Genomic DNA, 17,957 nt, shown 5'->3' on the forward strand with positions numbered 1-17,957 from the left:
CTTCTGTGTGTGAGTGTGTCCATGTATATATGTACTCATTCTTGTCAGGAATGCCTCAGACTCAGAATTAAAAATTCAGGCTCCCACAGGGCAAAAACCTTTTCCCAAAGCAGAATACATCAGGCTGAATTTCTGTTTATTTGGTTTTTCAGAAGAAAAAAAACATGTCATGTCACCAAAAAAAAAAATTCACTATCAAAACCATCTCTGGATAAGCTGGTCTAATATTTATTTTACTCCTGTGCTAGGAACTAATACCTCAGCTCAGAATTTAATTTGTGCAACTTCAGCTTCCAGACATAAGATTCTAATGAAGTCTTCATTATTATCAGGTTTATACTCAGTTTAGTTTATAGTGAGATTTTAAACAATTTTAGAAATTACATATTTGCTGTACCCTTAGGTGTCTTTTTTCAAGGGGAAGAGAACATCTCTTCATTATTAAAACAGCGCCCAGCATGAGAGAGAACATACCTGAAAAATACATCAAGAACCAATTTTCCAAGGAATCATTTCCCTTCCTCTCAACTCCATCTGCGTATTGCAAGTGAGCTCAGTTTGGAGCTTGTTCTCAACAACACGCATCCCTCTTACAATAAAGATTTTTTTTTCCTCCTCTATTCAATTAATCTCGGTAAAAAGAAATCTCAAATACCTAAAAATCCAGTTCAGTTCAGTCCCATGTAAATTGTTTAATGTTCAAACGCAACCACAAGAGCTGTAGAAGCAGCACACTGAGTGACCATCAGTCCTAACTCCAATTGATCAATGAGCAGTCAGAAATCCTTTACACCAAGAGGACCTTTGAAACAAAAAAATAGCAAGCTTGTATATTCAGTTTCTACATAGAATCAGTGTCTTCGCTCTAAGTTACTTGAATTAAGTTCAAATCATAAAATGGAAAATTGGAGAGAAGAACTGATGCCAGAGGGTCAGGAGGTTTTGGTTGAATGGAGTAAAGATTAATTTATTTTCCCAGGAAACAACTGAGCCTAAGATGCATAAACAAATCTGCTTCATTTACAATTAGGCTACTGTATTACACAATTGGTTTATATAAGTTCTTTCCAGGAGGATGAAAAGCCTCTTCTGGCTTTAATCCGATTACAATTAAAAGATTAAATTAAAAATATTTTTTCTAGTAGGCAGACATGGGTTTGCATTTTACAGTATTGTGCTTGGCATCATTAACCTACAAAGACCCTTCTTACTGGGAAAGTGGGGAAAGAGACTTGCTAATAAAACTTACATTTTCTGCCTTGTTCTTTCAGGAAGCAAAGCTGATGTTTAATGCATTTCACTGAAAAAAAACCCCTAAAGCTACCTGTAGGGAAATTAATGCCTATTTAGACCAACCAAGAACTTGAACTTGGAGCTTGAATCAAGGTTGCAAAAGCAAAACGTACGCATGTTTGAAGAAGCAGCAGAACATCAAGGGAACCTGGTTTTGTGGACTCCAGCCTTCATCCCAGGAACATCATGGTTCCCTGGGATCACAGACAGCATTTGGAAGCCTTACATTTTCATTTCTGTTACTTATCAATAAGTTAACAGCAAACTCTTACTAATCTAAGGAAAGACAGGCTCAAAAGTGAGATTTTATTAATATTTGTTACTTATCCACAACCCGAAGTATGATAAAACTGATAAAAACAGCCTAGAATCATGTTTACATCACTAAATTCAATTCACGTTTTGTTCATAAAATACCAAAAGGGAAATGACAACATTGCAGGTTCAGAAAAACAGGTTGGCTACTATGACTGAAAAATCTACACTATCTTAACTGGTCACAACTGATTGCTTGTTAAATGCTTATTATTTAAAATAAGCACAAATTACAAAATTTCAGACACACTCAACTTTTGTGCTCATAAAATATATCTTCTGTTGTATCAAATTTCAGGAGATTGGTAAGAATTTTCTGCTGAGATGTTTCATTTCAGCATGTATCAAAAGAATAGAGAGTACTGTCACAACCTACATAGTGATGTAACACTGAGGTCCCAGTTGCACTACCCATCCAAAGAATTATTTTGCAAGCACACCACTATGGTAAGGACAAGCCATCTCTCATACAGTGATGAAAACCACCATCAGGCTATTACCTAAATTTTGCCCTCTCTGGTGGACACACAGGTTCAGACTCCAGGACACAAAATAAAGCAGAATTTAGCTCGGCATTTTAAGGCAAAGACAAAACCAGCTCAAACTGGGATGGAGATGAATACCCTCAGCTGCCCCTGACTACCAAGAGCTGTGGTTGCTCACCACTATGCAGAGATTGGTTGTACTTAGTGATAAATTTAAACACCAAACTGAGGCAGCATCTTAACCCCCTACCATAAAGGCAGCTGCCACGGATTGTAAAGTCACACATAGATTAAACAGCAATGCAGTAGCCAACAGTTTGCATGCAAACATTGTGTTAGACTGTTACATTCTCAGGACTAAAACTGTTAATGGTGTAAACACAGGTTAGATAATCACCTTCCATTTCTCTTTATTTTACATACTTTTTTTTTAAGAACAGATAGGGCCTCACAGAACAAAGGAGCTTTACCAAATTTTAAACCTGGAATTACACAGACTTCCGTTACAAAGATTAAAACTGTAATCTGGTAAGGAAAGAGCTATTCCCCTGCTATGAATAATTTTTTGAAAGCCTCATTAGGCAAAGCAGCAGCCTGATTCTCTGTCCAGAAGAGAGCAAAAACAAAACAAACAAAAAAAATTTTAATACTGTACTGTGGGGAAAAAAAAAAAAGGAATTATTTTTAAAGAAAACAAAGACAGCCAAAGCAGACTTTATGGCAGCAACTATCCCTAGGGAAGGAGCAAAAAAAGTGTATGTATGTGGCATAGTACCCCAAAAGCCATTAAAACTGCTTTAACTGTCAATGTTTTATCCATGGGATGTACTAAGAAATACATTCAACGTAAGAGTTCTGAGTAAATGTGCTACATGACTACACATGTACAAATCAACAACAACAGAACTTATTTACACACATTTATACCTACAGGCATAAAGACCAAGTTTAATACTTGTGAAATGTATCTGATTGCTAGATCCAGACTGTTCCAATCTTCGTAAGAACAGTAGCATTTCTACACTCCAATAACCATGTTGTTCCAATCAGGTCTATCCTGCATCCACGTCATCTCTACCATAAAACTGAAAAAGCTCTACAAGTATTTTAACTTTTATTTGTAACACGGACATGCATCTGCTACCAAGCAGAGATACCCCTCCCCAACACTCTTCTCAACAAGCAGCCAGCAACCTAAAGCTGGTGCTGTTACAGACATATCCAGTCTGCTCGCCAAATGTTCTTCTTGGACCATGTGGATTCATTTTTACAAGTATACATTTCATCATCTGCTACATGTTTAAGACAAAAAGGAAGATAATATAAAATCAATTCTTTATGCATAAAAACTTAAGCCCAGAAGTGGTTAAAAATAGACTAAGGTGGGCATAATTAGTACCTAATAAAAAAGCTAAAAGTCACATTTATGGAACCTAACACTTCACTCAGTCATATAGTTAACTGCCCTCAAAGACTAACAACCAGACCAATTCACAAGTACCTAAGTTTCTTACATAATTAAAAGAATAAGATGTAAAGTCAAAAAAATATATTTTATCCCTTCAAGATCAGGAAAGTAAAATAAAATGCTGGTTCTGTAACAGTGCAACAACTGCAGCATATTTTGCACGCAGCACATGAGTTGCTACATTTAGTGGCACTTAAGTATTATGCAGTAAATACTGAAAGTAAGACAAGTTTCTGATCTGCATAAGCATAATCACATCATTATTACCAGAGTTGCTAAGCTACAGCATTCTGAATAATACCAATTCAATTTTAGCACTTCCATCACTAGCCTTAATACATGTCAACATCCTGCTTTACATCTTGCTAAGAGAGCAACCACTGAAGCCAAGTATTTAACGTAGTTGCCACTGGGCTTGGACCATATTCAGTCTGACCAGTCGTTCTCATCAAACTCTGAATCATCATCGGAATCGCTGTATTCCACCGCAATGCGCCTCGAGAGGATGGTCGCCACGTCATTGCCAACAGGCTCGCGCTTGGCTTCTTGCTCACGTTGCTCCTGCACCTTCTTCAGTTGAATTCCTGTAGAGACAATTACTCTAAGACAAAGTTTCCAATGCAAGAGATTTTAGGTTTCATATCGTTATTGGTGAGTTTGTTGTATTATAACAATACACTCTGGAAGAAGGAGGGGAAAAAACAGAAACAGTTGATTAAGGAGAGACTCCCTGAGCAGGAATTCCAAGAGAAAAGAGAGAGATCGGAATCCATTCTCAGAGACTGAATGCTTCTGGACTTCTAAAACTGCCATAAATATGTTAAGGATAAATATTCAAGACTATACAGATCCTTTTGATCTGAAGATGAAAGTTTTCATCATTGTATGTGGAAATACCATTAGACCTACAGCTCCATATTGTTAAGCAAAGTCAGGAAGAATCACTGGTTAAAAATCAGTGGGCTGAAGCCTGGTGTTGGGTAACTCAGTTCTTCTAAACAGAAGCAAAAGTCAGGTACATCTACTGGCACTTTACATAAGGAACACAAGTGCTGTTTTTTTTACATCCACACAAACAGTAGAGCATGCTTGACAAAGCTGAACATCTTCAGGCATTAGAAGAAGATTCAAAGTCATGGTTGACAAATGTCAGAACAGGTGTGTGGTACCTGTGGCTCATGACACTCTGCTCAGCTGGCAGAAGAAGCCATGAACTCCTATCCATGGAAAACACAGCGCTTTCGTTGGAAAAAAGTAATACCTAGAGCTGAGTGTCCACTTACCCATTCTAATGGCAGCAAGGAGATCGCTCCGTGCATCGCTGATCGGTGCCTGGGCGGGTTCATGGCGCTTTGCCTCCGACGCCGGAGGAACGTGCATTGGGGAGGAAGAGAGGGATGCACCTGCAGCAGGAGGGCCTGGAGGGGGAGGAGGTGGGCCAGGAGGAGGAGGAGCAGTGACAACAAGCCCACTAGAAGGAGGAGGATGAGCAGCTGCATATGTAGAGCCAGTCACCAGTCCGGAGTGGGAAGGTGGCACAGGAAGCTGAAGGGGACTAACAAATGCAGTTTGTGCTGAAGGAATCATAGGGGGAGGAGGAGGAGGGGGAGGACCTGTAGGGTTGTAATAATCCACCATCTGAGCTGGAAGCATCCTATATAAAACAGAACAAAAACATTTAATGCATTGAAAGTTAGGACTTGGAGAATCATCACCTCTTAACCTGCTCTCATCCAACCTCAGCCAAAACAAAAATCAAAAAGAATTTAAACTGGTGAATTAAATATGCAAGTGATTATAAACATATGAACTGTCAAGTACTGGTAATATATTAAGATTTAAGACAGATGTCTTTAAAGACAGCATCCTTTCAGCATTCTACAAAGGGAGTTTTTTATCTTTATTCTCCTGCCTAGTTCAGTATAAAGTGTTTGTTACTAAACAGCTACTTTGTGGGACTATTAAGTACAAGGTCTATGATGAAGGGACCAAGAAAACTGCAAACTACATGTATCAATCCAATAGAAGACCAAATGTTATACAAATATTAAGAGATAATAAAGAACTCAGACATAGAGAGCTATGGAAAATATGAATGGAAAGATTTACCCAAAGGTATATCATGTGTCTCATGTGCTTCTTCAGTCAGGTTTATCAATTTAAATACCATTTAATTAAATTGATACAATTGATTGATACTTTAAACAGGAGGTACAGGGAAGAGCTACTTTTCTTGTTAACATGTCATGAAAAGTAATCTTAAGCAGAAAAAAAAATGCGGCTATAAGAGCTATGAAGTAGGCAAAGAACTAGATATAGGAGACAGGAGTGGAAGGAAAGTGACTGATGACATTCAGTGACATGTCAATGTTCATGACAATTGCTGACAATACTCTGACAACGGTCATGGACCTGAGGACTAAGCACAATAATGTGTTATACACTGGAAATAACAGAGAAAGGGCAGGTTGAAGCAGTCACTCATAACTGAGTCATCTGCAACATGATACTGTCATGAATCAGGCAAATGCTATCCCAGGATGCATCAAGCAAGGCTGACCATCCTTGGCTTGCCCAGTTTAGAACGACAAAGGCAAGAATGACTACAACTTCCTTGGGGTTACAGCTTGAAAGTTTAAGGTAATTACACTAAAGAAGAGACACAGACTGGTTAGAAAACAGATGTTTTCTTGCTATTGGAGAGCCAGTACTCTGGAGTAAGCCTTCCTTCAGAATGCATTCAGGCAAAATACCTACACAGGAGTTTGATAAATTCCTGTCTTGAATTATGGAGTGGCATTTGTCCTGCAGCAGTAGGGAATTCGACTATGTCTGAGGAGAGCCCTTCCTGTTCTAGCCCAAGCTCCTTTAAAAAGTCATTTCAGGGATGCAACAGACTCCACATTAATCACAGTGAGCAATACTTTTTCTATGCATTTCCTGAAGTTTAAAGTATTAATCAAATTATGTTGTAACTATTTTCCACTTTAAAGAAAAATTATCCCCTTTTTAATACTGTATTAGGAACCCTTAATATTTTACAAGCATATTGATTTCACCACATTCAATACGCAGTTCATTATTTTTGCTTTCACTATTTCATTTAAATTCAGTTCACACATAGAAATTATACCGATTTTTTCTGTCCTGCCCAAGGAGGTAGCTAATGTATTTGGGATCTTTTTGTGTGATACGTTACACATTATGATGGTTATGCAAAACATGCATCCCTCTAGTTTTGTCCAGAATCCACTAGAATAAATCAGGAGATTTACCCATATTCTGCTGGTACCACAGGTACTGAGCTATGCTGGCCATCTGAAGGCTGGGGTGGAGGTGGGGGTGGTTGCTGAGGTCTGTTTAAAGTAGCATGTCGTACAGTGGTGGAAGGTGGTCTGTATTCATGCTCATGGCTTTGGGATGCTGCCATGTACTGTGGACCATCTCCTGCTCCATATGAAGGCATTGCTATCTGCTGATGGAGGGAATGATTCGGAGTAGCAGGATAAGAATAATCTGTAACATCAGATGCATGGGACCTAAAATTAAAGTAAATGGATGCAGAAAAACAGATTATGTGAGAGTAACAGGGCATTATCTAAATAACTGAGAAAAAAAACTAAAAGGAATGCAATCAGCATTATTTTTCTTGCTGGAACAGGACTCTGATTATCAAACACCACTCCATTTTAAGTCCATAGAAAGCACAAGAACTTTAGTAGCCAGAAGGAAGCGTATTGTTTTTGTCAATGATTCTGACAGTCTGTTGTTTGAAGTGATTATACTTACCAGACCTGCCTCAAGTTAACAATGGCAGCAGAAAAAGGAAAGCAAGACTACAAGCATTTGCAATTATGCAGAAAAATATATTTTACCAGTGCAGAGAAACCCAAATTTCAAAAGTTAGAAGATGTTTTTTCTCTTGTTTGCACAATTAATTTTGTTGGAAAGGTTTAGAGAAACTGGGAAATGTAAATATTAGTTGAGCAGAGAGTTCATAAAGATACAAAGTCTAGGATGTTCTGTCAAATAAGCCCAAGAGAGGGAGCAAAAGGATCTCTTCGTCCCATTACTGTAAATAGTTGGTTTAGTAATGAACAATGGTGCAGCCTGGCTTTTAGTGAGCACAGTAAACTGATGCACTTATCTATAAGACTGGAAGCAAGGTAAGCAACAAAAAGCCAGGGCTTTGAGTAAAATGAAATAACAAACCCTTTGGGCATTTTGTCCTCTTTCATGCTTCCTGCCTGTTCCATTTTCTTTGCGTCACTCATGAACTCAATGCCCATTTTCCTTCTCTCCCACTCTTCTTTTCTTGTTCTTACTTTTCTCACATTAATTTGCTGGTTTCTGTTTGGATTCAGCTTGTGTTTCTCTCTCTAAAGTACAATAAGTATAACAAATACATGGTAAATGGCCACAGTGGAAACATTTGGATGTCAACATTCAATGTGTAAGTCTTACAGTTAGCAAATGAGAAGACACGAGAGATTTTTTTTCAGTTTGGTTTTAGAAACAGAACGACAAAATAACCAAATACACTTCTTCGGGACCTTACTTACACAACACTGCTCATGCAGTTGCTGTCAGCATAAGAATGTCTCTGGCATCAGTACTTATTTCTACATGTATGGGGTTTTTTATAGCTTAAGACTACTCCGAGATGAAAAAACAGAAAACCTTCTCTCCACCTCACTACCATTCCCCAAATGAACCCTTCATGCATAAAAAACAGATTTCAGGATTCCATGTCTGATACTAGATTCACTGAAATGTAAAGAACTCCATAAATTGAAAAAATCTGAAATGCTTATATAAGTACAAGATATCTGTCATACCACAACATCTAAATGCAACATAGAGATGCATCCTACAATTTCTGCTTAAAAATATCCTACACATGGCAAGTACTATAGATATTTGCAAACAGTCAAATACATATTGACACTGCTGGAAAATAAAAAACAAATCACTTCAATACGATCCTGATTTAAACTTGGGAATCCTGGAAGCAAGGTGTTAAGGCTAAAAAAAAAACATATAAAATGTGTGAAACAGAACTCCTGATGAAAAAAATTCACATCTTTTACTAGATCAACCTATGGAAAGTATTGTCAGTCTGCAATGTTTCATTAAGACTAACAGGAGACAACAATGTTTTTGCATTAGAAACTGTAAAAAAAAAAAAAAAAAGACAAAGGCTTTTAGACAGAGAGGGATTCTGAATCCATTATTAAAACAGCAATACCAATGTTATTTTAAATTTCATATTTCAATTACAAGTTGATTACTCTTCACAAAGACCACAACACTATATCTGCCAAGTCCTAAGCAGATTTTGTTTTAATTAGTCTCCACTGGACAGTGGACTAAAGGTATCAGCCCACACTTTTGTAGTGGTAGCTGCTTCCTCAACCTAGACATTCAACAATTTAAACATTAAATTGTTACAGGCTTTTTCCAGTGGACTCTATTTCTTCCTAACTTTACTGTTAGCACTTAATCACAACAGACAGAGGAAACAAAATAAGCGGGAAAATACTCTGGTGAGAGTCCTGAGTTTTTTTAGTGAAAAAACTCAGATTTCCATGCACACCTAGAAAAGGTACCTCCCACTGAGCTCAAAGGGAATCTCAGTCAATGAAGATGAATTCTGCTGGGTGTCTCTAAGCAGAGATTTCTGTATTTCAAGCAGTAACACTGCATCTGGTTTTGTAGCTTGCTCTTTAGACTAATGTAACATCAATAAAGCTGAACTCTTCTCCCATTAAAGCATTCTGTTGGAGGCAAAAGTATGCTGAACTGAATAGATCCCAGAAAAAATATTTATTAAGCTATCAGCAGTGCACAAAACAAACTAGACACTAAGAAAGAGGTACTGACATTATCTACTAGAGGCAGACTTAAATGCTTTTTTAACTACAGCTACTCAAGACCAAATATAAAGCATGTGGCAAACACTTCTTTCACTGCAGTGCATAACATTATGCTGGCAAAACACTCCTGTGAAGCTGAGGAAGAAAAAAAATCATTACAGAATTTGTTACGTTATTTATGCTTTAAGATAATTTTGAAAAGAACTTTTAAAAACATGCATTGTATGTTTTGTCTAACTATTCCCATCCTGTACAAACACCTGACTCCACTCAGTATTTCTGAACATACAACTGTGGTATAACAAACAGCTTTGCTGTAAACAGACCTAGTATCTGGGGACAGTGATCCCTCGGAAGATGCTCCATGGTACACACTTTGAGACAACCTGTTGTCAGGTCTAAGCTCTTTGTCATATGCCATCATATTCCACTCCTGGCGTCTGTTCCTGGCTTTTCTAACCTTTTTCACCTCACGGGTGGTGCCATCTATACGTTTTTGCTCCTAATATTCAAACAAAAGAAATAAAGCATGCAAAGAGAGAAAAAAAGGAAAGGAAAAAAGCTGGTTAAAATGCAGTTAGATTGCATGAAAACAAGACCAGATTTACAGACGAAGCCAAGTCTTCGTAAAATTTCCCTGCACTGAAAATGAGAATATCTCCTTATGCTATGAACCTCATTAGTAGCAAGACTGCTGATTTGTCCTTCTTCTGTAGGATGCACGTGCTACAGCGACACCAACCTACTTGTTTCCCAATACAGAAATGTGACTGATTTTAAAAGCGAGAAAGTTTAACTTCTTCTGACATCATGTCTTTTATTTCTATAAATCCTGAAGCACTTCTTATTTTCACCTCCTGCATATCAGACTTCTGAGAATATGTTAAATATGCTAAGGGTTACTCTGGCTCTTTGTTACAGTCACAGTCACCAGGGCCTGGGGAAGTATGGAGAAACTGGACACCTTCTCCTATTCCGTAGTCTATGTGAAAGGATTTTTCTTTGTTTAAACTTCCTCTCCCTTCTTAGATCTGATTAACTACCATAATTCTTCCTAGTGTTTCCTCATCATTGTCTCCCACTATCTTATATAAAAATGAATTACACTAATTCTCTCTGCTATTCAGGCCAGCAATATATTACAGCATGATAGCTTCATGACAGATCACTCAGCTTAGTTATTGAAATCTTTCAGCATTATATCAGGCTCAACCAATGTCAGTATTTATCTTATTTATTCATCTTTATCTTACTGATAATAAGATCTCCTAATATCGGGACTCAATGCTTTGAGACCTCCAAAATGTTGTCCTCACTTACTTCTGACTAATCAATATGAATATAAAAACCAAATTGGTGCTTCAATAAAAAAAGGAACAAGTTTGTTCAATCCAAACTGAGAAGGTGCTTATGTGCTACTCCTTTTTTCAGTATTTATGAAGGCCCTAGATGTTTTTTTAATCAGCTCTAGATCCCACATCGTAGAATACTAATTCATAAAAAGTTTAAACATGTTTTATCTATTAGTAAGTTGGTATTACGGTTTTGGCTGCTAGAAAAATAGTTTCTCAGGAAATAATTATATTGCTATCCTGAGAATGCAGTCATAATCAATTGTATTGACAGAAGAGTTTGGTCAAACATTGACCAAACAATAAATGTAAGCCTTTATTGTGGAATCGACACTTCCCAAGTAAGGGGTGATAGTCAGAAAGCTAGCTCAACAAAAAGTACACCGCAGATGCACACAGGTTTTACTCCAACTGTCAAACAGCACTGAGGAAATAATTCTGAAATAACGTATTTAACATTACATAAGTAACAAAAAACTATCAAATAGATTAATTGCCCTTGATTTGGATCTCTTCTTCATTCATGCATGTCTGCATGAGGGTCCTGCTGATCCTGCCAACATTAATAATGATGGAGAAAAGTCTTTTTAAAGTTCAACATCTAAAAGTTACAACATCCCCTGCAGTAGGCAGATTTTTGGTCTGATTCATGTTAAGTAAAGATCATCATCTTGGTTTTTAATTAATTCCCCTAAAATCTTTTTCCTCCACAAACTTTTTAGAATCACACACTTATTTTATCCAGGTTACGTTTAGTACCACTTTTTCACATCAAATTCTCCTAGTACAGGATTTGGAGCAGAAAGGAGACAGATTCATTCATACTTTAATTTAAATATACAAAGTTTTGCTTATTGCTGTGGTTGAACATATATTTGTTAAAGGGTTTACACCTGTCTTTTTCAATTATTTGCTGCAATTTTTTTTTTAATTTGTGAGTTTCATCCTGATAAATTTATTAAGATTTTTTACTAAATCACACCAGATTTGAGAGGAAAGTACAAGTAAGTCTTTTGGTTCACCAAAAACACTTAGTTTTTCTCTTCTTACAGAACAATAACTTCACCTAAGGGTGACAGTTGCGTATTTCTTGCAAAGTATATATCCACCTTTTGACCAATCTATGATGCTACTCAGAAGACAATTTTGACACAATTACTGTACCATCAGGAATGCTTGCATGACTGCTTACACATAATTGCCTATTTAAAAGTTTGGTTTTAAAGAGATCACTGGGGTTTTTTTATGAAAAGGTAAGTATATATGCATGTGTAAACAACATAAAATAAACACAAAGCTTAGTTTGTTTTTATTGGATCAAATTTGAGTTGGATAGGTTGTTCCAGACCAGCATCTGTAAGTGTGCAAATGAATAAATATGTTGGAATACTTTTTTTCTAAAGCAGTACTAAACGCTACTGGTATTGATTTTTGGATTAAATATTATATAAATACATCTCAAACATTTTAACTTCTTACAAAACAGTAGGGCAGGCCTATTCCTAGCAGCTGACAAAGCTACATATACCTCTAACAGTAGTATTAAGTTGTTCCAGTAGCAGTTTCATTACCGTGACAAACAATGGGGACAGCTCTAGTTTTAGTACCCAGGGCAATGACAACAGAGTTCTAGGGGAGTTGAAGCCTTTCAACATAACTACAGTCAGAAATATTTATTAGGAAAGTTAAGTTATATTAAGAAGAGTTATTTCCTTTAAATAGAAGCAGTGGCAGACAAGTGGGTGCTGTAGGTTAAGCCAGAAAAGAGGTACATCATTCAGCTGATGGCAGGAAATTATTTCAGCAAACACAAGTATATTAGAGCCTTCAAACACTGTTGAGTTAATTTTAAAGTTTGATATTTGCATCAAGAATTAGCAAGTGATATTTCAAGCGTCTTAATAAAGAACTGGAGCTAGTAACAGAAAGCACCTTCAGCAAGTATTTGCAATACTTTCAAAAAACTGGAAGCACAAGCACAGAGTATTTTCCTGACCGCAAATTTATAAGATCCTATCAAAACACAAGTAACCAAGAACAATTTCTGAAATACAAGCCTTCAAAATTTAAAGGTTTTTACTTGTTTAAATAGCTAATTAGTCTCAGAAAAAAAATGTGGAACAATAAAAAGCAAATTAATACAACTTTCCTTTGGTAAATCAAGAGTAAACAACTGGCCCCTAATACAGTCATTCAACTCAGAACATTATTGATACATACAAAAGTCAAAACTACATTGAAGTCTTAGCCACAGACCTACCAAACATAAAAGACCAGCCTAGACATATTTTAAACTTAAAGAACTTAAATTACAGTTTTTTTCAGAGAAAAAATTTCACCTGAAGGAGCCAAATCTGAGGAAGCCTCTTAGATTTTTTCAATTAAACTGAGTACAGAAACAATAACATGATATTTGAAGGCAGGAAAATTAAACTCTTCACAAACCTCTGGCTGCAACAGCTCAAGTAATCAAAGCAAATTACCAAAATAATACTGGAAAACTGATTCTCGGGTGCAAGGACTACTCTCAGACTTCACCGAGCACCTGAAAAATTGAGGCTAAAAACCGGCTACATTTGGTCAGCTGAGTAGGATGGCATTTGGATGTCTAGCTTGTAATTTGCTAAACAATATATATTTATTTCACCTGCACAGTTTCTCAACAACTTTCAAATTTTGTGCTTCTGTGGAGCGTGAATTGAGTAAAGAATTCTCACCTAACAGATTCAAAATACAAGTTCAGCCACCAGATTATTAATAAATCCTCTGGATTCATTGCTGGTCACTGCTATCATAAGAACAAGAACAAAAGAAAAAGGACAGCTGATTCAGCGACCTGTGGAACAAAGTGTGCCTGTGAGACATCTCACCAAAACCCTCTAGCTCTCTACAGAGTGCAGATGATGAAATGCTCCTTTGCACAGCAGCTTCTGGAAAGCCAGAACTGAGATTTCTGCCTATCAGGAAGTAAATGCCATCCATGCAAACTCAAATCTATGCTGCTTTCTTCTTTGTCGGATTTGTTATATATTTAATCAAATCAAACACACTTCAGCTAGAATTTATCAAGGCGTATTTCTGTGATGTATGGTTATAATCCTACACAATTGGAATTGAGCACATTTACATTTGGTTTGTAGATTGTAATAGGACAATTAAAATCTACAAAAAAAGATATACCATGGATAGAGATAAGTGGGATGTGTTGCCTTAGATAAAGTCTAAGAGCAAATTTATAAATATAGTTTTGTAGAAATCTTTCTAAAGGAATAAAAAAAAAAAATCAAGCAATACTATAATTTTTTACAGAAGCATTTGTATTTTTCCTTTTTAACAGTAAATCAGAATGAAAAAGCTAGCAGTTGATAGTTTCTTTTTCTTCCCCTCCCTAGTGAAAATATCTAAACTTGAGGGAAAAAGGTAGGAGGAAAGGCTGCTATTATCTCTATATATTTTTCATAAAGAAATACTGAATGAAATCTAAAAAAAACCACCAACTAAACTACAGAATGAGAGCTGCTTTAATTAATTCCAGTCTTTCAATCAGCTCTATGACTAATCATACTGAGAATATAGTGGGAATATAATCTTGCATTGTATAGAAATTGCATTTCTATACAACCACACAAATAACCAACTGAATATTTTCTAATACTTTGCTATATATAACTATTGAAGATGCCTACCCAGCTTTTTCAATTCTATGCAATATTTCAATACTGAGACACCTGCCAAAACATAAAATGTTTTGACTCATAATCATAACAGGGAGACTTTATTTATTTCCTCCAGGATTTTTAAAGCCATGAATTCACTAAATCTTTTAGTTAAACCAAGTCTTCAGGTTTTGTTTAAAAATTCTGTAGTCAGAAAGTTTTGTCCAGCAAAAGGAAGAAGGAATTAATAGAATTTATTCTAATGAAATAGCAAAGCTTCCCAGTCATGCCCTACAAGCAGGTACCATATATACTGGCATATATATACACAGTTGTATTACATGTGTGATGTATATATACAAATATACATTAGCATGCATATTAATGTACTAGACATTCTGTACACACATGTATTATACATGATTATACACATATAATGATACCTGCTTACATACAGACATGTATAGATAGGTATGCTAAGATGGATGATGCATATGCACACATACACATGTATGTGGATATATGCACACATGTACTGAAAACTTAGTGGCTTCCTTCTGTTTCCTCTGAGCACTCAGCATATCTTGTTCAGATTCCTTTTATTTTAAATCCCTCATCTCTCATTGAACCTATTTATAAAAGCACCTTCTGCCAGGTAATGTTAGCAATAGTCATTGCTTCAAACTTTCCTTTTTCACTTTTTCCCCCCCCAGAATTATCTTCAAAAACCTTAAAGCCCTCCAATTTGATAGAAATATTGACCACAAAGAAGCTGCAGGAATAGCAACTCATTTCTCCATTCACAACTAAAATCTATTAAGAAAATCTTGATTGCATCAGAATCTTTTCTATGAAAAAGCTTCTTTTTTTGCTGGTTTTCAAACTTAGAGGAAAAAAAGAATACTACTCCTAAAATTAATCTTCTCTTGCTGCTGAACCACAGAATAATTTTGTTGCATATTATCATCTTACTAACAACAAAATTATTTATTTCTGGATAAGTTCTTGTTTTGCTACCGGAGTTGATGCTGCTAAGATAAGGAACTGTGAAAATAAAGGAAACTATAATTCAAATTCCTTCTCCCTCCCATCATAGTGTCTTTTTCTGAAGCACAACAAGGCCATTTTGCTTAGTACTAATAAGCAGATACTGGAAAAAGGCTCACTAACCACAGTACTCCTAAAATTCAATTTGCTGCCTTCTTAAAATAAACAGTATAAGCTATAAAAATGGAACCAAGTGAATCTACAGCCACACATAAAGAAGAATAGTCTTTCCATACACAGAAACTAAGTATGACCTGGAAATTTTTATGCCTGGACAGCCATACAAAAAATTGCAATGCATACATGTGCTATTATATGTTCCTGCTTTTACCTTTTGTCTCCTCTTTTCTTTTCGCTTATCTTCAGTATCCTGTAACATTTTTTCTTTCCAAAGATCAAAAAAATAGGAAGGATCAGTATAAAACTTCAATCCATCTTTCTTATCATCCCTGGAAACACAGCAGAAGAAAAACTAAGAATACATGAATTAGTATGTTTTAAACCCACAAAACTTTACTTTGACAGTCATCCAAGCTTCAAGCTGATCAATAACAACTCTTACTAACTGGATGCCTATAAACAAATACCACCATCATCTGTAAGAGTGGCAGAAACAACATCCTTCAATTATAGATCCAACAAATTTACCTTCCAATTAAAAGCTCTTAAAAATGAAACACACTGCAAATGCTCTGATATATCAGTCTTAAAAAAAATTCAAATAATTTACAGCAGATTGAGTGCCTGTTTTATACAGACACCTCACAACATAGTACCTCTCAAAAACTGAAGAACACAGTAAAACCCCATTGTCCACAACCCTTCAGGCAGACAAACTGCACTCATTTCATGAACAACAATAAGGAAACAGGAAAAGAAAAAAGCAAATGTAGTCCTACTTGTTGCTCTTCTACTCACCAGTAAGTAACCAGGAAAAGGTACAGACTGTGTGTGTACAACAGCGGGAAGGCAAAAGCAACAAGTCCAGCTTTCTGGATAAAGCCGCCAAAGATATCAGTTCAGTATATTATTTATTTTATTTTCACTTTCTGTATAATCAATGGCCCTTGCTCTCTGATCCTGTGCTGCCATGTAAGATTTATGTTGAAATATGATGATTTTTGTTAGGTACAACTTATGATTTTAAGTGTGGCAATAGCAATTTTTGTTTCCATAAACAGGAAAGTCCCCAAAAAATCAGATCTCCATAATCAATACAGTATCTCCCTTCTGCTGTAATTATTCTCTGCAGACAAGTAGGAGATGAAGGGCAAAGTACAAGAACATAATCAATGACTATTTCCTTACCTATAAGGTGAAAGAATATTCAGAGGTGGTGGTTTGTCACTCTGATTATAAATATCAGCCACTGGGTTTGGAATGCTGTTCTTTGAAACTACCTGCTGATCTTGAATTGTTGAGCTCTTGAATGCTTTTTTCATGTTGATATCCTGTAAGGATACTGTTAGAAAAAAAATTACATTTACCACAGGTCTGAAATGAACAAAAGTGGATTAAAAAAAAATCCATTTCTCAGCAGCTACATAAAATATTTTCTGCAAAATATAGAATATTTTTCTTTAGTGGATAATCATGATATTTAAGCTCAAAGGCATGTAAGAACTGCCATAATAAAACAGATTTAAGTCCCACTTGGTCCAGAACCACACTTAAAATAATGGGACCATGGACTGTGTCTTGGAATATGATGCAAGAATGCTGTCACATGCAGACGTCCAATGATTTTTCCTTTTTAAAGCTTTATCCTGGCTTCAAGACTGAAATGCAAGGTCTGGTATTCCTCCGACACAGCATGTTTTATAATTACACATGGTATCCATAAACATTCAACCCCATTCTACATATGATTAAATTATGAGTGGAACAACTTCCTGTGAGAAAGAGTTCCACCTCTCTAACCATCCTTCAGCTCCAAAGTTTTTCCATATAATTGAACACTCCTTGACTGTAAGTTTTTGTCACGTCTCTGTGGAGAGAACTATTATGTTCTTTGTACAGTCCAGTTACATACTTCCATTTAAGCTTTTCACATACACAGTTCTGGGGAAAACAATATTAGCCTTTTCATCCTTTCTTTTCAAGTGAAAGATTTCAGTTGCTTTTAACTGTTCCTGTCATTTTTAGCAAGGTTTTCTTTCACTCTGAATACAAGTTTCCATGAGATAAAGCGACCATTGCTAAAAAGATCCAGTTAATGCTAATCACAATTTAAGAGTGGCAGTAAGCTCTCCACATCATCCTCCACTTTTAAGCAACCTGAAATACAGGTTTTTGACTGCAGTTGAACAGAATGCTGAAGTCTTCACTGAGTTGTCTACAACAGCATTAACCACTTCTTGAATTGAGGCAACTGTTTTCTAAGAGTGTAAGCTGTAGCAGTAGTGCAAACAAAATGCACTGGCTTCTTCTGTTTTTATTATCATTGTCATTTCATCTGATAGTTC

General features: G+C 36.2%; 1 protein-coding gene across 3 annotated transcripts in view; it reads right to left on the reverse strand.

Annotated features, from left to right (window-relative positions):
- Nucleotides 1-215: 215 nt before the first annotated feature.
- The window catches only part of WASF3 (WASP family member 3), a 70,701-nt gene continuing 52,959 nt past the window's right edge, over nucleotides 216-17,957 (reverse strand). For 2 of the 3 annotated variants that reach the window (XM_051779043.1, XM_051779041.1), the window contains 6 exons: nucleotides 16,801-16,954; nucleotides 15,824-15,941; nucleotides 9,764-9,939; nucleotides 6,837-7,100; nucleotides 4,845-5,215; nucleotides 216-4,145 (listed from right to left, as the gene is read on the reverse strand). In XM_051779043.1, coding sequence (XP_051635003.1) covers nucleotides 3,988-4,145; nucleotides 4,845-5,215; nucleotides 6,837-7,100; nucleotides 9,764-9,939; nucleotides 15,824-15,941; nucleotides 16,801-16,934 — 1,221 coding nt within the window. In that variant the 5' untranslated portion in view covers nucleotides 16,935-16,954 and the 3' untranslated portion in view covers nucleotides 216-3,987. Of the gene's footprint in view, nucleotides 4,146-4,844; nucleotides 5,216-6,836; nucleotides 7,101-7,773; nucleotides 7,941-9,763; nucleotides 9,940-15,823; nucleotides 15,942-16,800; nucleotides 16,955-17,957 lie in introns of all 3 variants that reach the window. The other variant, XM_051779042.1, reaches the window with a different exon arrangement.

The sequence above is a fragment of the Manacus candei genome, unplaced genomic scaffold (assembly GCF_025592945.1).
Source record: "Manacus candei isolate 608988 ecotype Guabito, Panama unplaced genomic scaffold, ASM2559294v1 h1tg000014l, whole genome shotgun sequence".
Classification (NCBI taxonomy): domain Eukaryota; kingdom Metazoa; phylum Chordata; class Aves; order Passeriformes; family Pipridae; genus Manacus; species Manacus candei.